At 35.0% G+C, this 22,635-nt stretch overlaps 2 protein-coding genes across 4 annotated transcripts; both read left to right on the plus strand.

Annotated features, from left to right (window-relative positions):
• The first annotated feature begins 295 nt into the window (after nucleotides 1–295).
• Nucleotides 296–6,631, plus strand: LOC133173023 (box C/D snoRNA protein 1-like). The gene is made up of 7 exons (XM_061307902.1): nucleotides 296–391; nucleotides 2,224–2,399; nucleotides 2,502–2,593; nucleotides 3,472–3,569; nucleotides 4,500–4,568; nucleotides 4,826–4,987; nucleotides 6,212–6,631. Exons 1-7 carry the CDS (start codon nucleotides 375–377, stop codon nucleotides 6,339–6,341), a joined length of 744 nt encoding a protein of 247 aa, XP_061163886.1. The 5' UTR covers nucleotides 296–374; the 3' UTR covers nucleotides 6,342–6,631.
• A 2,591-nt stretch (nucleotides 6,632–9,222) lies between these two features.
• LOC133173017 (uncharacterized) lies at nucleotides 9,223–22,577 on the plus strand. Of its 3 annotated transcripts, none has more exons than XM_061307893.1 (9): nucleotides 9,223–9,843; nucleotides 15,265–15,324; nucleotides 20,392–20,488; nucleotides 20,583–20,717; nucleotides 20,845–21,044; nucleotides 21,163–21,367; nucleotides 21,491–21,602; nucleotides 21,782–21,811; nucleotides 22,176–22,577. In XM_061307893.1, exons 1-9 carry the CDS (start codon nucleotides 9,610–9,612, stop codon nucleotides 22,429–22,431), a joined length of 1,329 nt encoding a protein of 442 aa, XP_061163877.1. In that variant the 5' UTR covers nucleotides 9,223–9,609; the 3' UTR covers nucleotides 22,432–22,577. The 3 variants fall into 3 exon arrangements, with proteins under 3 accessions (XP_061163877.1, XP_061163878.1, XP_061163879.1); XM_061307894.1 differs by having other exon boundaries at nucleotides 20,586–20,717; XM_061307895.1 differs by lacking the exon at nucleotides 21,782–21,811 and having other exon boundaries at nucleotides 9,224–9,843.
• Nucleotides 22,578–22,635: the final 58 nt, after the last annotated feature.

Raw genomic sequence — 22,635 nt, forward strand, 5'->3', positions numbered from 1 at the left:
AGTATGGGTAGATGTCTGAGAATAAAAATATTTTGAGTTTTATTTAATGTATTTGCTTAAGAATTTGCAATTTTGTAAAACAATTTGATTCAAACATATGTTAAAAATTTTCTTTCATTATCAAAATTATTTCAAAAGATATATTGGTTTGAAATTTTGACTTACTTTTGTTCTCAGTACGGTCTTTAGCCAAGAACTAATCGTAACTAAATCCGACCTCTTTTGTGATCGGGCTCGTTATACTTAAACACAAGACCCACATGGTAAGGTTCGTTTCCGTTCTCACGGTAAACGGTTCCCTGAAGTTCCCACCGTTCTCACGGTTCTGGATTAAAGGATATTCTTTTTAGTTTCTATAGAATATATTCAGTGAGATGTCTGGAGATGAAAGGTATTTATACTCTCTTTTGTATTGTAATTTTCCAATCCTACACTGGATCACGAGACGTACATACTTGATCCAGATTGCATGTTTTGATTTTGCTCCCCCCTCCCCCAAAGCAAAGATGTGAATGTTAAGCAACAAAGAATTGATACGGAATAGGCTTAATGCTACGGAAACTATCTCTTGCTGAATGATGAGTGGATATTTCTTACCTTAGAGTGATGAAGAGCATGATCGAAACGTCTTTTGGGGCCCTGGGTCTTGCACTTTGTGAATAATGGATGAAATGTCCAGATAGCTCAACATCAAACTGAATGAGCATAGTAAAGGAATCGACATTAATGGTTGTCTGATTGCCCGGGGCATGTAAATATCTCAGTTTTGTAAGTTTCTCAGTGAAACTGTTCCCTCAACAGCATTTCTAGATTACACGTACTGCTCATTTAAAAATTGGGTTCGTTATTCTGTTTTCTTTCATGTCTAACAATTTTGTTATCTACTTTTTAGGAAATATGATTATATATTACCGAGTAACACAACTGATCAAGATATGTATGTACTGTGGTTTCATCCTTATTTGTGGAACACATATTTTCGTGGATTTCATTGTTGAGTCGATCCACTAAATCAAATGTTCATTGAAGTTTGGTGCCTCAATATTGGTATATGATAAACCTTTGAAAAGCCTAATCCAACTTTTTCTAATATATGCTAAAAAAATGAAAAGGTGTCCTTTTTTTGGGGTAGGACCATTATCCACAAATTTATGTACCCTTCATGTCCTGAAACTGTGATTTTAACCAAATCCACGAAAATTTATGCCCATGAATATTAATGGAACCACAGTATTTTGTTTTGTAGCAACTAGCAACCATCTTCCTTTAGCATTGCTTTATAATCATCTCTGAAAATCAAAATTTACAAAAGGATTCTACCGAAAATATTTTTAAAAAATATGATTTCTAAAGGAAACTGGAGGGAATATACCATATATATATGGCTATGTGAATTTACAGGGTAAATTGACAAGGAAAGTGGTATATACTTATCAATTTTCTGTACAAATATAACATCAACATTTTTTCTGGCAGTTCAACTTGCCAAATAGACAGTAATGAATCTGGTCACACTTTTTCTTGTCATAACATTTACAGTTATTAATTAAGTTATTTTTTTCTTTCTTAATTTTGGGCAACCAAGTTTTGCATTCAGACAAGTCAAAGTTTGAGTTCACTTGCCCTTTGGGCAAATAAATCTGAAAGTTAATGTTTATCCTGGAATACAAGTGTCCAAGATGACAGAATCAAGTTGAAACTTACATGGAAACTGTCTGAGATAGGGTAGATTCTAAATTGTTCAAATCATGGCCCCTGGGGGTAGGGTGAGGCCACAATAGGGAATCAACATATTTGCATTGAAATATACTGGAAAAATCTATAAATATCTTCTTCTCAAGAACCACTGGGCCAGAAATGGTGAAACTTATATGAATTTTTTCTGAGATAGTGTAGATTCTAAATTGTTCAAATCATGGCTCCCTTGGGTAGGATGGGGCCACAATAAGTATTTCAATGGGGAAAATCTGGTGAAGAACAGCAGGGCCAAAGTTACTCTGGTGAGTGTTGTGGCCCATGGGCCTCTTGTTTCATTATTATTTTGTCTGATTTAATGATTTGTTCTAAATCAGTAGTTAATGAATATGTGCAGATTCTGTTTACTATTTTTGTTGTTGTTGGTTATATAGTTTTCCAGGTACTGCAACATATGACAGGTCATACAGATCTCTGATTTTTTTCAAGGTGAAACGGTTGATATTACTCTTCATTTATTTTTTTTAGTAAGTGTGAACTATGTGGTAAAGTTCAGTGGAAATACAAATGCCCTAGATGTGGTAGAAAAACCTGTTGTCTGGCCTGTGTGAAACAACATAAAGAAGAAACGGGGTGTAATGGTGTCCGTGACAAGACGGCCTTCGTAAAGATGAAAGACATGAATGACATGCATCTTCTCAGTGGTATGATGTGCCTTTTATGTAATGAAAACATTTGAAAATAATTTCATTTGACTTGTTTTTCTTGTTAATCGTAATGTCAATGATTATTTAAATTTTACTTAGATTATCGTATGTTGGAGGACATAGATAGAGCTGTAGACAACCATAACAGAGACCCACTAAGGAGGCAGGGAGTTAACGGAGTTGTCAATAATGTAACCAACTGTTTTTTTCTCTTAAATATACTAATCGTACATTACTCATGACATCATAAAGGTTATCTCACTTCATCCATCTATGTCATCATAGTATTCTATAAAATGTTTAAACATGGCTGATATTTACTTTAGAACATGCTTACAATGAATTCATGCTTATAGAGAAGTGATTTTAATTCCCTGTTGTTTTAAAACTTATCATTCTTATTGAATATAGCAAATTACACTTATTATGAATTCAAATTGTTGGTCCTTAAGTTAATACTTTGCTTTAAGTATATTTTACTGTATATTGTCAATACAGTTTTTTCTCATTTTCTATAATCAGCTTTTTGTACATGTATGTACTTTACACCCCTCACTTTTAAAATTGACAGTTGATTCATATATTTTTGGCTCACAAATTGAATGTAATTGCTAAAGTTGTGAGAGAAAAATCATGAAAAGATATATAAATCTCACCCTCAGTGATAGCATTTGCTGTCTAGGACTTGGCAAGCCATGTCTTACATGTAGATGGCAGAAAGGATCCCTTTTAAAGGGATTTATCTATGTTACACTTGTACATGTGAACAATTCTTATATTTTCATTATATTATCTTAGTTTGCTGCATCTTAAATCCATTTCAAATTTGTAACAGAATCTGTTGAATATTAGTTTCATAGTATGTTAAAATATCAAACAATGAAGACCAATACCAAAATAACCAAATTGTTCTTTTAAAATGTTGTGTTCGCTTTCCATTCAATGAAAGTCTTGAAAGATATGATTTTTCTCCTTTGATGTAGTATCAGTTTCTGATGTTGATATCAATCCATGTTTAACTTGACACTGCTTATACATTTAAAACATAATTTATAGTTGAACCTTTTAGCTGAAAAAGTTTGCAGAGAAAAAAGGAATTAAAGTCCGGTTTCTTCCATATCCCATGTCAAAGAGGAAAAACAATTCCACCAGACTCACTGGCTACAGGTAATAAGCATTTGTTAAGTGTTTAATAGCACTTTTCCTGTTTAGCTTTTAACAACTTTTCAAGCTTACTTTTCAAACCTTTTTTCCCCTCAAATTTCACTGTAATGTGCAGAAAGAAAAGTTATTTAGAGCCATTCTCTGTAAGGACTTGACCTTTTATATAGGAGCTGTGGTACGCATAGTCTCAGAATTTCTCCAAACTCTCTTATATGGGAAAAGTCTTTGATACTGTAAACTCAAATCAGACGAATATTAGTTGCTAGTATGTGTTATGGTTACCATGGCTACATGCCCTTACGTTTGAAACATGACATTTTTGAACATGTTCAGAGCCCCATTGTTCATGTTTGCAGCAATGCAGACAAGTGATAATGACTGTTTCAAAAAGTTGAAAGCTTGGATGTCTTAAATGCAGGAAAAATTTATTGGGAAATCAACAATGTAAGGATACCCTTTGAGTGTGTAGAAAAATTCAGAATGAATACATTTATCCCAAACATACAAAGCTGTACATATACTCTAAATCACTTTTTATTCGCAAGAACTTTGTTTTCTCATAATTACACAAGACCTTCTGTTTGCCATCATTTCATTCCTGTGCATATTTGTACTACCTAGTACTGTTATGTATATAGGTTTTTTTTCGCCCCATGTTCTTTTCGTCCTTTTACACTTGCAAAGAATTTTGCCCTATTTTAAATTCACCCAGTCGCAATTCTCTTTAAGAAATTATACTGTCTTCTTTGAATTCGCCCTGTCTTAAATTCACCCACTTGTGTCTAGGGTGAAAAGGGTAAAAATAAAACGGAAGCGAAAATTTCCTTGTATACAGTATTAAGAATTATATACAGCAACAAAAAAATTGATGAAAATTCTCATTCATGGTATACACTATTCACGTGATTTCAGACTGATATTTTCTTTTTGCAGGAAGGGACAGTTTCTGTGGCATTTAGAAATTATCTTTCCTCAGTCTGAAGTCAAATACACAGAGAAAAGGTAGCAATCAAATAACAGCTGCAAATATTTCATGTAATGTCAGAGCATGTGGTTATGATTAAATCAAAAGTCATCAGTTCAACTGCCATTTAAAACACTTCACTTTATTTTCTTTGTAATAATGCACTCATTACTGTTAACGGGGTATGTACTTAAATTGAAAATTTTAAAAAGTGATGTACATATCAAAATAGTTCTATATTTATGTAGAAATCTAGTGGCAAGGGGGATGTAAAATTGATTTTATTAATTTGCAGAGTACATGAAGATACTTGCCTATATGACCTTCTGAAGACCTTCATTCATCCCACAGAATCAGACCCTGTTAAAAGACAGATGTTAAAGGCCTACAGCAGTACACCTATAGAAGACTGTCAAATTCTGATGCAGGAAGGGGGACTCCCAGCCAATATCAGGAGGTAATGGATGTTTTATTTAAAAAAAGGGGAAAGTCATGTTTTAAAATGCTAATGTACACTTCAAAATTTTGCCTTGCTTTATTTTTGTCCCCATTTCTTTTATGCTCAATTGTCGACAGAAAAAAAGGTAAATTTATTAGAGGTCCAATACTCAAATGTAACAAAAACAGCTTTGTGTAATATAAAATCATTTCTAATGCACTTTGGGTGAAATGGTATGAAATTTTTCAAGCATAAATTGGTATAGAAAAAGAAAAGTTTTTTTTCCAGCTCACCTGAGCTTTTTCTGATCACTGTTTGTCCATCATCCTTGAGTGAAGGGGAGTTTAAATTGTTAAAATGAAGGGTCAAGTCCCCTTACAAGGGGAGACTATCAAGAAAAAACAAAAATAGTGTGGGGTCATAAAAACATCTTCATCTCAAGAACCACTGGGCCAGAAAAGCTGAAACTTTAGGGAGAGAGCTAAAATAGGCTGAGCCTGCTGCTCAATCCCATTCACTTCTAGATCTGTGAATAAGATATTGTTTGAAATAAAAGCTGAAACTTATATGGAAGCTTCCTGAGGTAGTGTAGATTCTATATTGTTCAAATCATGGCTCCTGGGGGTAGGGTGAGGTCACAATAGGGAATCTAAACTTTTACATTGAAATATATAGAAAATTGTTTCAAAAATCTTCTTCTCAAGAACCATATGACCACAAAAGCTAAAATTTATGTGAAAGCTTCCTGAGATAGTAAAGATTCTAAAGTGTTCAAATCATGGCCCCCAGGATGGGGGGGGGGGGGGGCACAGTAGGGAATCAAAGTTATACATTGAAATATATAGGAAAAAATCTTTAAAAATCTTCTCAAGAACCACTGGGCCAGATATTTTGAAGTTCCTGAGGTAGTGTAGATTCTAAATTGTTCAAATCATGACACCTGGGGGTAGGGTGGGACAACAATAAGTAGTTCAAGGGGGAAAATTGGTAATAACAACAGGGCCAAAGTTTCTCAGGTAAGCCTTGTGACCCATGGGCCTCATAGAAACGGCTTTTAGAAGCATGAGAGGGAAGGGGGATAACTCAATTTTCTTTTTCAACTTGAAAATAGAAATATGAGTTATTCCCCTTTTCAATGTGTGACTCAAATTGATCAATGGGTTGTTTTACCAAATGTAGCGGTGCCAGAGAAACAAAAGATTAAATTTTTGGCCTTATTCTGTGTTCTTGATTTTGTTGCAGATTTCATAAACTAGATCAGAATAAGTCTTTGTGTGAGAACCTGAAAGGTAAAGAATTTATAGAGTATCCTACACTTCACATTGTTCTGCCGGATAGTGTTGATAAATACCCACTGACATTGGCTACATAGTGGAAGTCATGTGAAAAGGATAGAACTGGACACAATTTTTCTTTAAAAAAAAAAACCAAGCAGGACATTATGCTTATTCAAATTATTTCTTTCACAAAGTATCTGTGTGGATAAGATCGTGCTATTTATAAAATGAAAATTTTCACAGAAGTAGGGATCAGTAGGGAAGTAATTTGTGAACTATTTGTTTAAAGATATTTAATGTCAGTTCAAAGTTTGTTATTCATTTTATATTTCATTAAGATTGTCTCTTTCATGTAAATTTCAATAAATCTGTTGACCAACAAAAATATAGTCAAGCAATATTTAAGCAAACATTTAGCTGAAAATTGTAGCCAAAGCAACACAGATGTGATATCTTCAGCACAAGAAGAGGGGCAAGCATACCTCAAATCTTGAAAGAAATAAAATTTAAATAGTCAGGGCTCATCTTGTCCATCGGACTAGTTGTCAACAATTGTTACTTGTCCGAATGACTTTTTTACTTGTCAAACAGATATAAAGAAAATTGTAGAACTTTATGATAAATATTTGTTAAATCATTAAAATAAAAATATTACTGAAAAGTCTGATATTGCACTCCTCCGTAAATTAGCGATATTCAACGAGGTGTAACTAAGCCCTTAAGACTGTAGAGTTACATATTACACTGTTAGTTGTTTACTGAAAAAATACAGTGTTTATTGGATTTTAATGGGGGTTTATTTACAATATTTCGTAATAGGAATAAAGTTTTCTTGTCTGTTTGGACAAGTGTTTGTAGAGAATGACCTGTCCGATCACAAAATGAATTTGATCTGGGCAATCCGACGAAGATTAATATTGAGCCCTGAATAGGGGATACCACATTTAAGAATAAGAAAGACTCTATTAGCAGGTAAAAATTACTTTACTCCTTTAACCAGTTAAATTTGCCCCATTTGTGTGTGTGTGTGTGTTGGGGGGGCGGGGGGGGAGTACAATTATACTCTGATGACGACGTATTATCAATTAACAATAGTTATTTCCAGTCATACATTGACACGATATATCCCAGTGAGCTTGAAATAAAAGATACCACAGAGTCTGACACATCTGTTTCATATTTGGATATTTAACTAGAAAAAGACGTTAATGGTAAACCTAACAACTAAGCTTTATGATACACGTGATGACTTTAACTTTTCCATCGTCAACTTCCCTTACTTATGCAACAATGTACCATTATCACCTGCATACGGGGTTCATATCTCTCAGTTAATTCGATACGCAAGAGCATGTTCTACATATGAACAATTTCTAAAATGAGGTAAGTTATTGACAAACAAGTTGATGAAACAAGAATATCAACAGTTTCATTTAAAGTAATTTATCAAGTTCTATGGTCGATACAATGACCTTGTCAGCAAATACAATCTATCATGACTGACGTTTTTTGATACTAATTGTTAGGCCATTATTAAGACACTGGATTGTCTACGGATTTTTCCGTTATTTCTCGATCATGACAAGGAGTACATGGCGGGCGTGACCGGTCGGCAGGGGATGCTCACTCCTCCATGGCACCTGGCTCCGGGGCCATAAAACTGAGACGAGCTAACTTTTGATCTTAGTCTCACTTTTACAAAAGGAATATATAGTGGAAAAGTGAGACTGAGATCAAAAATGAGCTCGTCTCAGTTTTATGGCCCCGGAGCCTGATCCCACCTCTGATGTTTTAGTGGTTCGTGTTTGCTCTGCTCCTGATTTGTATTGTGTAAATGGACTTTTGGGCTTGAATACTGTTTGTTATCTCCATATATTTGACTGGATCAAATATTTTTGTGGAAAAAAAGAGGAGCAACTAACCTTTTCTTAGTGAAATTTTTAAGGGCTGCACCAGTGCCTTTTCTTAATTCTTTATTACAAATTATCAATTTGAATATTACGGTAATTTATATTTGTCTTTCGAAATTAATAATTTGTAATTTCAAATTGATTATTTGTAATAACAAATTAAGAAAAGGAAGTGCCTGAACCCTTATAAACTTCAGCATTCTCTAAATGTACCACTTATATGATTTAAAACATTTCATTTGAATGTCATATTTCATATAACAGGTATTCAGCTGTGCTGATTTTTAGCCCAAGATATCAACTGTTTATCTATTAAACTCGAGTTATGAGTACAACCCCCCTCCCCTTTCACTCCAACCACAAACTTTTAGTTGGGTCCCTTGCCTTGGAAAGACTACCGCGGTTCTGACAGCTGGCGAAATTGCTTGCATTTTGCAGTAAGCAGCTGGTAAGGTCCATGTGAGTTATATATGTGTGTATGGAAAAGAAGGCTTGTGTATTGGTGTGATTGACATCTTGGTGATGAATTAATAGCCAGGGTATGTTTGTCGGCAATACACTGAACTTTATCAGTTTAAAATATCAAATTATTTGAACAACATAACACCACTATAACATATGGCCGATAACAACATGTAAATTGGTCTATGTCGCACAATTAGCGCACCATACCTATTACATGGAAACAAAGGAAATTGAAGAGCGTCAAATCGCTAGATATGGGCTGATAGGGGGGTTTGACATGGATCAATCTTTGTCAGGGAAAAATGGGCGTCACCACGTGGGTATCCATGGGAGTGCGACCCTAGCAACCCGAAGAGGGCCATTCACCTCTTATAATGTAAATGTATCAAGTTGGACCCGATAAAACGGCACATTGTTTTTTGACAATGCGTTTTGCATTAAAGGTTATTTTCAAGTAATGGCATTAATCAAGCATATCATTCTAGTGTCGAATTCTTCATACCTTGTCAGGTTTTAAAATTGTAAGAAACTGTGAAGTTTGTTTAAAGGGAAACAATAGATGTACATTTGACTTTACATAAAAAGATAATGCATTTTGCACTAAATAAATTTCCTATAGAAACTGTCTGTTGATTTTTTTTATGTTATTCGGCGAATGTCTTCGGGGTCTGTTTATTCAACAATCGAACCCACCGTTAGTCTACCATCATATAGTATTTTATCAAATATGCAAATTAGATCAAAGTGATTAAAAGAATATATCTGGGCTCTGTGAATGGAATACACAGTCCTTAATCGTCTTACACGATCGCCAGCATTAGAGATTTGCTGCTAATGCGTATACTGCAGAGAGGGGATTTATATCGGTCCGAGGTCCTAAAGGACACAACAATGGATTAAAGGTGCAGTGAAACGGCAATGAAAAATTAGAGAGTGAAGTTTTGGAGGTATCGAAAAGAATTTCTGCATTTGGAGGATTTTTTTTTACATGGCTACGGAAGTTGCCAATGCTCCGATAAAAACGACCATGGAAATTCCGGATCCGATTCCCGCCGGAAACTGGATGGCCCGGCAGTTACGGATGCTGAATGATAACAGTGAGGGACTGCTTCCTCCCTCCGCCGGTTCGAAACGCTCCTGGGATAAATACAACACGGTCACCCATAAAGATTACTTGGGTCCCAGTGAATTCACTTTGGAGGAACCAAACTATGAAGTGGAGGTGAGAAAATTGTACCAAAGACCATCGTAAAAGTAGTGTTAGAGAACTTAAACTTCCTTAGCAACGAAAGTACAATGTAGTAACACTAATGTATGCTACTCGTTATTTAAAGATCTGTCGAACGACGTACTAGTATTTCTGCTTAAGAACTGTTTCCGAAAATTGAATTTTTGGACATCATAAATATATTAACATTTTCAGTAAAATTCATTTAGAATTACGTTAAATCAAAATGATCATATTGCAATCAAATGATTGATTTTTTCAGATTCTCAAAATTTTTACGTCAGCAAATTCCATGATAGTTGATGGTCCGTGGAAACATTTTATTTTTTATTGTTATTTATTTATTTATTTATTACTTCATTATTATTATTATTTACAAATATACTCAGCAGATGTCCCTTTTTTTTTTAGCTATTCAAGCTATGGATCAAACAGGTCTTTAGTTCTTTAAATCATAAAACCATGTTAATAGGGCATTTCTAACCTTTTTTGCTGATACTTAAATAAACCAATAGGATCGATTTATAGACACCCTCTGGGTCATAGAACTCCATTTGTAATAAGATTTTATACATTCAGATAGTTAAGAATGATAATGTTGAGAACTATTATATGATAATCTTCTATATTGTAATGCTGTTGTGTCAACTGTAAGGAAATCGGAATATTGAGAAGGTCTTAATAACATGTTGAATTCATAGCTCCTTGCATTATATTGAAGATGTCAGGTCCAGGTGCCTGTGACAATGAGCTATTATATTTTCCATTTAATCATTTATTCGGTGGAAAGTCATACAACTTGTCCCATTGATCCAAATACCCACTTGATGGCAATAGAGAAACGCAGTAAATATTTTATACATGTTTTTTTTTTTAATTTATATTTTTTCTTAATTCATTCATGTATTTGTAAAGTGTTTAAACCTTTTCTTCTTTTTAACATATGTATTCAAAATTATTGAAGGAATCTTAATTAACTCTTAACAGTTTGGAGACTTTTCCCCCGTCCCTTTTCCGCATGAAAATTGTTACGCAGCACGGAAAAGATAAAACTTTTGCAAGATGTCCAAGCAAATATCAATAACCATTTCCTAGTTTATATATTTACATCATGAATGTTTTATTCAGTGGCGAGGGATACATATAATTTTTGTTCTAATCGACAAAATGGGATTAATCCAATAAATACTTTAATACACGTGTTAAAAAACGCACAATCAATCAGCGAATTTGATTTTCTCTGTTCTGTCAGTGCTTATTTTGCGGCGATATAATGGTTTTAATCCCGATAGGTTTCCAACAGCAGACTTTCTATTCAAATAATTCTTATCTGGCTTAATTTAGCAATCTTTTAAGCCTAAAACATATACCTCTGTACATAACATTAATCACCACTGCCCTGACTTAAGCTAGAACATAGTGTTTCATGGGGACAGAACTGGGAGTGGATCTAGGATATATTTATTTAGAAGATACAGTAAGTGAGGATGCCAGAGGCGGGGGAACTCCCACAGATAGTGGTCTCTGTGGTATGTATCTTAACTGTTACGACTTAAGATTGCGTCACACAAATTATTGGCCTATAGAGTAAAAAAAACAACGTGACGGAAAGTTAAGAAGTGGAGAATACTGTGTACATTTTTCGGGTTTTATTCCTTTTTTTGTGTAAGTCTTAACTTTTTTAATGATATTTTTTACCCTTTTTTGCTAGTGTTAGTGTTTTTTTTCCCTAAGCGCGAAAGTAGCAACACATGAACTAAAGCAATAAAAAGGGCGTATAATTACGGCTAAAGCTGAAAACTCCTGTTTTATAACAACAGCGAAAATAAAGCTCTATAATTTTTTTTGTTTATGTTTGGAAAAAATTCGTGAGAATCAATCTGCCCATTCACAATTTGCAAAACTTCGCGAAAATCTGACGTTTTAATACCACTAGTATTTCTATCTGTGGATTTATTAATCTGTAGAGTGCATGTCTCCCTGTTGTACAAAATGGTCCTCCTTAAAACACTGCATGCTTGGTCCTTTGTTTAACTCTGGACACTCAGAACGGAAGTACGGACAAAACAGACACATCCCACATCATATTAAGCTCTGAAACGATCATAACCATCATTACCATCATGACTTACTTCGGTATTTAGGGTTCATATCAAGGTGTAACTGAGCTAAACAACCAACGAGAAACAAATTAAAAATGCGTATTGAAATTCCTCTTATCCACCACATATGCAGATCGAACACTCACAATGTTGTTCAGTACTTTAAGAGTTATCTTTCCTTAAGGGACTTTTATTTGATTTGTCAACTCATACGTTTTTCGAAACAAAATGATCCAGGAGGGTAAGAAATTTGGCAGGTTTTGATTGCCGAAGTAAACTTTGCCAACACCTCATTATTGTGATAAATTCGATTATTTGATTAGTAAGCTAATTAAGAATATACCGATATTATTTAACCTGTATAAAAAAATCCACATTTTGATTTTTCAATACACAGTGTATCGGGACACAAATCTACAGACATTAAGACACAGTCTTTTAAATTTCGTGCGTACGCTTAATGACATGTGCCCTTATTCAATCAGTTAAAGAACATTGTTAATGGACAAAGAGAGGCTGAACCCGATCCACTTCTTATCTTCTCTTTAAGCCATTAATTATTGCTTCTTTGTTAGTTTTAATTCAAATTCAGATATGGTGCGAGTATGGGTAAGTCAAATTTTGAAAGAAAACAAAGGTTTTTTTTTAACTTTGATAGTTCTTGAGCCATTTCCTTTCATTCGAAAATAGAATGCAAAAGAAAACCAGTTTGGGCTCATTTCTAAAATATTTCTTTGCTTGTTCAGGTGCGCTGTAGTTCATCTTAAATAGCGAAGCGATGCATATTTACGCCTATATTTGACTGTATGTACATGTACAAGTAAGGAGAAGTAATGCATGCAGTGGTCCCCCTTGTGTATCATAAAGGTCCTAAGATAGTGGTGTAATTAATCTTTCTTTTTAATTACCTTAATTACCTTCTCCAGCGAATTTGCAAGGAAGTCTGTTCTCACCTATGCTTGTGTGACTGTCTACAAGACAGCGAGAAGTTGTGAGAATTTTTTTTTTTTATGAAACAGGGAGATTGTCTCCAGGATTGCAGGAAGTGCGATTGATCCGATAATGGATTATGGCATCAACGCCAGATAGTACGTTCTATCGTTAAATGATATTGTCCCAAGGACCCCGTTTTACTTGGCAAGGGTTTGTCCTGAGACACAGTTAGATTGTTCTCCCCCTCTTTTCCCCTAAATATTTTGCTACCAAAGCCAAGGGAATCTTACGATGCAAATAAGAGTTATCTATCTTGCCATACTACATACTACAGGATCTGAACAAAGTCCTGCAAATTCGTCTGCACCTGATAATCTTGAAAATCTAATTGATTTTTTTTTCATTGTTCCAATATGCACTCTTTCCAACCCCCTCCCCCCCCCCCCCGCCCCCCGAAAAAAAAACACAACTACATGTACAGTGTAGTACTTATAATGAAATCTTGAGAATAGTTGATGGATTTTTTTAACTTAATTAAATGTGTATCTTAAGTTGGATTCATGGGAAAATTTATCAGATTCTTTCTCATTTTAAGTTACATCTCCAGACAAACTTTTATTGAAAATCGTTCCCAATTCTAAAAAAAATCTTGACGTAATATATCGGTAGCCTCCTTATGGCTACCATTAACAGACACAAATAGAAATGAATGATTTAAAGCTAATAAGATTTGTTTGCTTTATAAACACATACTTGAGGAACATAGAATATATAAACATATATCTTATATTGTCAGAGGTACATATAAACTATATAATATATATACATGCATGTAAATAAATATTATAAACTGTATTTATGAAGGGATGGTAGGATAAGCCGACATTTAATATAATAAATAGCATAATATCTGTGCACTTTTTCCAGACATGTTTGGCACTTATCTCCTCTGATATTTAATTTCGCTGTTATTTACATTCTTCCGAAGACTGAATTATAAACCAGAGAAGACTCAGTGCATGTCTCCGCCGGCCAAAATGTCGGGAAAAAGTGCACAGATTACACATATACCGTTATTATTATGTTATATATTATTATATATGTCTGCTTATCCTACCATTCCTTCATAAATACAGTTTAAGATATTTATTTATCTATATATGTCATATAACGTCTTAAATTTAAGGTAGTCCATCCCTCAGGTTCCAAAAATACTTATAAAAAAATATCACTGAATTCCAAAGTAATGTCTTTCTACCAAGTTCATCATTATAGTCATTCATTATTTACATATAGCTTAATTTTTATTAAGCTTATCAAGCTTAATAGCTTAATATATATATAGCTTAATTTTGTGACTTATTCATATAATTTCTGTTTTCAAGAGTTATTGTTCCTGGCTGAGGGATGATCATCCTTAAATTTTAATTGTTATAAATGGACATATACGGGAAGTGTTTAAGATGTATTCGAAGATTAACATCTTACTATCTTTGATAGCGGAGAGTTCCGATCTGAGCTCAAGCAAATCGGAAACCCTATCAGTTTGCTTATTCTTAACAGACTATCCGATATACACACGATATACAGACTATCCGATATACACACGATATACAGACTATCCGACAGGTACAAGATATACAGACTCTTTAATTGTACGACAGAGATAGTGAAAATTTAAGCATTTTAATTCAAATTACGATTATGTATTACGATTATGTATCAATTTCGTTTGAGACATATTCAAATACTGTATGTTTGGTCAGCTAGTCTCATTTTAGAGCGCATTTATTCGAGATCAAATAGAATGTCAAGTACAAGTAACAAAAAGTAAACATTTACCGGTGTGTAAAATAGTATAAGTAAACATTTACGGTAGGTAAAATGCACCGCATTTTACAGCTTGTCGAAAGGCGTGTCCTCAGAAGTGATTATGCATAGCAAATTCGTGTAAATAAAACCTACATTATGCTACTATTAAAAACAATAATGTGATGTCCGAAACAATTTATCCAGGTCTGAAATTAATTTCGACAAGCTGCATTAGCGAGATATCTTTTGTTACAAATTCGTTACATTATTTGACTTTCACTTGACAGTAGTTTTTCAGTAATCTAAATGCTTCAATCTTAAATTGGCCGATAATCTTCAATATTTAGGTTATGCTTGAATGATAAAGGCAATTAACAAATATTGATATGTGGGATAAGAATTTTTAATTTTAAATGGCTGAGTGTTTACTGTCATGGTTCTCGGTAACCAGTGCCCCCTTGGTGTCGTTTAAACTGTCAGCTCTGTGTTTCCCTCTCTGTCGTTGTAGGTGCACTCTCCAAATGGCCACAGGATTTCATTAATAGATTTCGTTTTTTCTGTGTTTTAGCCATTTCAGAAGAAGAGGGAAACGGTGGCAGACATTATGTTGGCCCCAAACAATCGCCAGGTGAGTTTTTTTTCTTCTCGGACACACCGTTACGTCATCTGTTGTAGAGTCTGTTTAGTAAGGAGTCTCCAATCCAGAAAATCAAGTATCAGACACTGATATCAACATTAGTTGAATCGATACATAGAATTGAGAGATTTAAAAATTGTTGGATTGCAGGAAAAAAAAAACACTCTTGTCGATCTCTATATATAATCTCTATGCTAAATATTTATAAGTTAGAATAAAAGGTTAATTATACAAATCTTTTTTTTTACTTGCATGTGACTACATAATTCTCTGTTTCCAACGTTTATTACTTTCAGACTAAAAGTCTCCACTTTATTTCTTTTTTTCTCATCGAAATATAGGCCTGCATATTCATTTCCCCTTACAGCAATTGAAATCATTTTTGTTGTCAAGACAAATGCTATTTAGTATGTTTCAATGTAAAAATACTTCTGAATATCGATAAAATATTTTTCGTGAAGTTGCCGTTTTGGGTATCATTATCTGTAATCTATATACCTACAATTACGATTTGTAACAGCAAAGACTTTTTGCAATCGCTTCTAGACACAAAACAGGTTTGATTTGAAATTAAATTCGCAGTAGGAATGTACTATAGTGTAATTTATAGAACAGCAGAGAAAACCTAACAACGTTAATATGTATCCTATATCATACACATTCATCTGCAATAAAATCTCACCAGAGCCTGTATGAATTCATATACATTTACTCTCGATATACGCATGGACTCCTATGGAACATGGCTGTAGGAACGGGGGGGGGGGGGGGGGGGGGCTCCCCTAATTATAATACTATAGAAAACAAAGCTACCTTATGCTTGTGTCCCCTCAATAATAATGTCTGACGACTTTTTTGGTGTGTTTTTAGCTCACCTGAGCCGAAGGCTCAAGTGAGCTTTTCTGATCACATTTTGTCTGTAGTCCGTCTGTCCGTCTGTCTGTCCGTCCGTCCGTCTGTAAACTTTTCACATTTTCGACTTCTTCTCAAGAACCACTGGGCCAATTTCAACCAAACTTGCCACAAAGTATCCTTGGGTGAAGGGGATTCAAGTTTGTTCAAATGAAGGGCCACGTCCTCTTCCAAGGGGAGATAATGAAGAATTAGTGAAAAATTAGTAGCATCTTTTAAAAATCTTCTTCTCAAGAACCACAAAGCCAGGGAAGATGAAACTCATGTGGAAGCATCCTCAGGTAGTGTAGATTCAAGTTTGTTCAAATCATGACCCCCGGGGGTAGAGCGGGGCCACAATGGAGGATCAAAGTTTTACATAGAAATATATAGGAAAAACCTTTAAAAATCTTCTTCTCAAGAACAGCAAAGCCATGATGAGTCATATTTATATGGAAGCATCCTCAGGTAGTGTAGATTCAAGTTTGTTCAAATCATGACCCCCGGGGGTAGGGCGGGGCCACAATGGAGGATCAAAGTTTTACATAGAAATATATAGGAAAAATCTTTAAAAATCTTCTTCTCAATAACAGCAAAGCCATGATGAGTCATATTTATATGGAAGCATCCTCAGGTAGTGTAGATTCAAATTTGTTCAAATCAGGACCCCTGGGGATAGGGCGGGGCCACAATAGAGGATCAAAGTTTTACATAGAAATATATAGGAAAAATCTTTAAAAATCTTCTTCTCAATAACAGCAAAGCCCTAATTGGTCATATTTATATGGAAGCATCCTCAGGTAGTGTAGATTCAAGTTTGTTCAAATCATGGCCCCCGGGGGTAGGGCGGGGCCACAATGGAGGATCAAAGTTTTACATAGAAATATATAGGAAAAATCTTTAAAAATCTTCTTCTCAATAACAGCAAAGCCCTAATTGGTCATATTTATATGAAAGCATCCTCAGGTAGTGTAGATTCAAGTTTGTTCAAATCATGACCCCCCGGGGGTAGGGCGGGGCCACAATGGAGGATCAAAGTTTTACATAGAAATATATAGGAAAAATCTTTAAAAATCTTCTTCTCAGGAACAGCAAAGCCCTGATTGATCATATTTATGTGGAAGTATCCTCAGATAGTGTAGATTCAAGTTTGTTCAAATCATGACCCCCGGGGGTAGGGCGGGGCCACAGTGGAGGATCAAAATTTTACATAGAAATATATAGGAAAAACCTTTAAAAATCTTCTTCTCAAGAACAGCAAAGCCATGATGAGTCATATTTATATGGAAGCATCCTCAGGTAGTGTAGATTCAAATTTGTTCAAATCAAGACCCCCGGGGATAGGGCGGGGCCACAATGGAGGATCAAAGTTTTACATAGAAATATATAGGAAAAATCTTTAAAAATCTTCTTCTCAAGAACAGCAAAGCCCTAATTGGTCATATTTATATTGCAGCATCCTCAGGTAGTGTAGATTCAAATTTTGTCCAAATCATGGCCCCTGGGGGTAGGGCGGGGCCACAATGGATGATCAAAGTTTTACATAGAAATATATAGGAAAAATCTTTAAAAATCTTCATCTCAATAACAGCAAAGCCTTAATTGGTCATATTTATATGAAAGCATCCTCAGGTAGTGTAGATTCAAGTTTGTTCAAATCATGACCCCCGGGGGTAGGGCGGGGCCACAATGGAGGATCAAAGTTTTACATAGAAATATATAGGAAAAACCTTTAAAAATCTTCTTCTCAAGAACAGCAAAGCCAGGATGAGTCATATGGAAGCATCCTCAGGTAGTGTAAATTCAATTTTGTTCAAATGATGACCCCCGAGGGTAGGGTGGGGCCCAATAAGGGGATCGAAAGTTTTACATAGGAACATATAGAAAAAAATTTCTTCTCAAGAACAGAAAAGCTATGTTTAGTCATATTGATATGGAAGCATCCTCAGGTAGTGTAGATTCAAGTTTGTTCAAATGATGACCTCTGGGATAGGGAGGAGCCACAATGGGGGATCAAATTTTTACAGAGGAATATATGGGAATTTTTAAAAAAAATCTTCTCAAGTACAACAAAGCCATTTGTTAAAACAAATTATATATTGACATGGAAGCATCATCAGGTAGTTTAAAATTCAAGCCCCCCCCCCCCCCGGTAATCTTTTCAATACTGAACTGATTTGTGCTTTTGCCTTGCCAATGTGCTCAGGTGAGCGATGTGGCCCATGGGCCTCTTGTTTTTACTGTCAAGGAATTTTTGCCTAGTAGCCCCCCCCCCCCCCCCCTGAGAAGGTTGGTTGTCTCCCAAACTGAAATTATTGCTTCCTACGGGCCTGTAGAATTTAATGTTTCCTTGTCTTGATCGACATTACGTAATGTAGTAGGTTGTATTTTAAAACGTCTATCAAGGCAATAAATTATGGCGGTCATTATGCTTATGTTGAAAAGAGCCTAAACACGAACTAACCCCTTAAAATTTAAATTGTGAAATAAGCCCGTCTCTGTAGAAATTTAAACTCCGCTATAAATGAAACTCTTTAGTAAAAGATCGAGTAAGGTGTAATTGAAGTATTTACAATAGCAGTACTTATTTTAATAATCGAAGTCTACCTTTTTTAAGTGACTAGGTTTGCAATAATGCTCCAGCGATCGTATTTCGACAAACAATGGGCCTTTTTAAGCTTACATTCTCAGCTCTCTTATTTGCCAAACTCTGCATTTTAAGTGTTTAATTGCAGTTCATCGACCAACCATTGTTTTGGCAACTTTCAGTAATGCTAATAAACAGTACTGATAATTCTGTGTACATTTCATTCATCCTTCAGGATATCCAATAGAAAATAATAGAAAATCCAATAGAAAACAATAGAAACCAAAAAATAATCGATCATATTATCCTTTCTGGACATATTCCATATTGGAAATAAATGATGCAGATTGTTACAATTCCACACTAAAATTAAATGCATATGTGTAAATGTCATAAATAAGAAAAACAAGATGTCACAAAGTAATGTTAAAAGTACCAGTTTACGATTTTTTTTTTTTCTTTTTTGTTGAAATTATGTCATGATTCATAATTTTACAATGGAGCCGATATTTTGTGTGATTTCTAAGCCTATTTGAATACCCATCAACAAGCACAACTACATGCTGTAAATTTTAATACGGAAAGGAAATTCAATCAACTCCTAATTTTATGTCAAACAAATTCTTTATAGCACCCAGCTGTGTTTTATATGGCAGATTTAATACCGGTTTATAAATGTGCTCTTTTCTGGTTTAAACTTTAAATATACAGCCCTGTATTTGAAGAGGTATTTTTGTTTTCATGAAACTGATGAGTGTGATAATTTCATGCCGAGTTCAAATACCTGTATATGTATATAGAGCAATCGGTTTTCGAATCACTTGTTTGTTACAAAGTATAAGTGTTAAATATTGGCAATTGCTGTTTTTAACGATACCTGGAAGCAGTTGTGCATAATCTCATGAAACACAAAATATAAACACGAACACAAAATTTGGAAAAATCTAGCCAACAATGGTTGATTGATTAATTGTTTATTGTTTAACGTCCCATTCGAGAATTTTTAACTCATATAGAGACGTCACTGTATGTCGGTGAAGGGCTTCTTTAGGCACTCATGGCCATTGAGCAGAGAGGGTTCCATATCGTGTCAACGCCTACCGTGACACAGGGCCCCGTTTTTTAAGTTTTCATCCGAAATATCCGTGATTTTCACTTCTAATGCCGGGCGCTTGGCGAAGGAACAGTCACTACCTATGTTTACGTCTTTTAAGTTTGACGCAGTGCGGACGAGAATCCACAGGAGTTGGCAATTTTATCAATAAAGTGACTAAAAATCACTCGATTGACCAAGCCATGAGCTATGCGTTATCATAGGGAACTGTTCGCTATGCTAACGCATAGCTCATGGCTTGGTCAATCGAGTGATTTTTAGTCACTTCATTAATAAAATTGCGAACTCCTGTGGAGAATCGAACGCGGGCCTTCCGATCACGAACGGGCCATAATGAAAAATTGCTCCAGATTACTAGTATTTTCTTGTTGAAGGACAATGCTAATGGCATATTGCCCTTATGATATACATCGTTCTGAATATAGTAGTATTCCTCAGCAACTTTTAGATAATTATTATCTTTCAGACATTCAATAACTGGCAGATGCCCTCCCGTTTCACTTCAATGGACGATAAAGTCGAACACTATGATCCGCCTCTTCATCTCAAGTCTGAAGAACCAGGTATGACAAATAAATAATGAACTGCACAAAAACCAAAACGTCTGTAGTATTATTTGACAAAAAAGCTTATTAAAAGAGGTTCTTCCTATTTTAGCAGCAGGTGGATTAGAAACAGTTGAGGAGGAAGTTCAAGCTCTCAATATCTCTCCTACACCTAAAGCACCCTCCCCAATTAAGCGAACTTTGACCAGTTTACAAGGGCCTCAGAAAATCAATCGGCAAAATTCACGTGAGTGGATTTATTTGAAATTGGAATTGTTCAAAAATAAATTTATTAATAAATTACCATCTCCCTGGACATCTAGTTTTATGTATCATAATATATGTATCATAATAAAGATACAATTATTTTTTAGTTCCCGAACTTAGATTAAGATCATGTAGTCCTAGGAAAGATCCAGGTGGGGTTAAATCGCCCACTAAACTCGGTGACGTCACAAGATCTAGTCCAATGGTGAGAAGTAAGACCGACATACATCACAGGGTACCAATGGTGGCCAGAAGCATGACCAATATCGGCGGTACCACTGCACAGGAGGATTTTACATTACGCGAGGTTACTATACATTTCAAGATGTGAACTTGAGCAAACAGAACAAAACAACGAGGGAAAATTTCTTTAGAAAAGGAATCATAGTGTACATGTACGTAACAAATACATGGTTTATTTTCAGGAATTCCGACATTCTCTCCAGCCTCATGTACTAGATAAAGCAGAGCAATGGATGAAATTGGCACCAAATGCAGATAGAAAGGTTATTGAGAAGGTTTTACGAATGGCAGATAAAAGACAGAAATTAGGTGGAACTCTAAATAAAAGTTTACAACCCGACGCCAAAGAGGTGGTGGATAAATGGCTCTTTGGTGCCAGCGAAGCTGGTAAGCTCTTAATGTACTCCCTCTTGTCGATTTTTTTTCATTAGTTACGGTTGAATATGCAGGAAGAAGCCTCTTAATTTCAATTTTCTTTTGAATTAATTTATGTTATTTTGTTCTTTTCAGAGCGCCAAGTGGCTCTTAGGTTCTTTAACTCTCTTGCTGGTGAGAAGTTGATGGGAAAGGGCATCAATGAACAGAAAAAAAGACTGGAGCAAGTTATCAATGCCTTAGAGAAGTAAGCCTCATAAATAACTCTTATATTCTTAAATTTATAAATGTCAATACCTGTACACAGATTTAAATTTAAAAAAATCAAGATCATGAATTGGAAAATCAATACTACAGTGTTTTATAACCAAAATAATTTACAATCATATGAAATAATATTCATAAAAGTGAGGAATTTCTTTACAGCGAGGATGGAACTATTCCACTTTTCTTACGGTATTTGATTGGTCATATCCTCTATTGTAGTTCTAGACCTCTCATGTGTAGCCAAACTTTGTCAAATTACCTTGTCCCTTTCCTTTGTTACCATATATGAACACTTGCTTTATTTTGCCTTTTCTTATGCGGGCCATCAGCCATTGTGAATGTATGCCTGCACATTTCTCCTTGTTATTTTTCATATATCTATTCCATCACACCTCTGTATTTTCCATTTCTTTGTCATTTGTTTAGCACACAAAATAGTTTTACATCTTGGGTGAAGGTAAAAACTAAAACTTGAAATTTTATTGCAAACATTTGTTACAGTGTTCTGTCTTTAATCATGCTATTTAATTGTTTAATCAATTTATTATTTCAGCGGAAAAGGAAATGGTCCATATGCTGACACTAGTAAGTTTAACATCAAGGGACGAACTCCAGGCCAGAAACAATCCCGCTTCAACCACCTTCGTTTGCTGTCCCCTGGCACACGAAGGGAACGCTGGATGCACACCACATGGCACCACCTACCCGAGTACAGAAATGACGACCCCGTGGAGAACTGGAGCTCCCACTATATCCGTCCTCATGCCGTCATCCCACGCCATTTTGTCATTCATCCTGACTGGGGATAAACCATTAACTTCTGGCAGTTTATAACTGTATTGCCTTCTGTACTTTGTTGAGCAGACTGTGATATTTTTATTACTAAACTTTTTGGGGTAACAACCTTTTGTGTATATTTTCTTACTGTTGTGATATTAAATTTATGACTTCTTCATTTTAATTGTTTTCTTTTGCTAGTTTGTTTTCAATACCCTATACATATATCATAGATT

Source organism: Saccostrea echinata, unplaced genomic scaffold (genome assembly GCF_033153115.1).
Source record: "Saccostrea echinata isolate AGI-Se365-2 ecotype Australia unplaced genomic scaffold, CSIRO_AGI_Sech_v1 ptg000056l, whole genome shotgun sequence".
In the NCBI taxonomy this organism is placed as follows: Eukaryota; Metazoa; Mollusca; class Bivalvia; order Ostreida; family Ostreidae; genus Saccostrea; species Saccostrea echinata.

Coding starts and splice junctions, on each gene's coding strand:
- LOC133173023 (XM_061307902.1), top strand. Junction 2,400..2,501: donor TGACATGCATCTTCTCAGTG/GTATGATGTGCC, acceptor AATTTTACTTAG/ATTATCGTATGTTGGAGGAC. Junction 2,594..3,471: donor TTAACGGAGTTGTCAATAAT/GTAACCAACTGT, acceptor TGAACCTTTTAG/CTGAAAAAGTTTGCAGAGAA.
- LOC133173017 (XM_061307893.1), top strand. CDS start 9,610: ATGGCTACGGAAGTTGCCAATGCTCCGATAAAAACGACCATGGAAATT. Junction 15,325..20,391: donor TGGCCCCAAACAATCGCCAG/GTGAGTTTTTTT, acceptor ATTATCTTTCAG/ACATTCAATAACTGGCAGAT. Junction 21,812..22,175: donor ACTATTCCACTTTTCTTACG/GTATTTGATTGG, acceptor TTATTATTTCAG/CGGAAAAGGAAATGGTCCAT.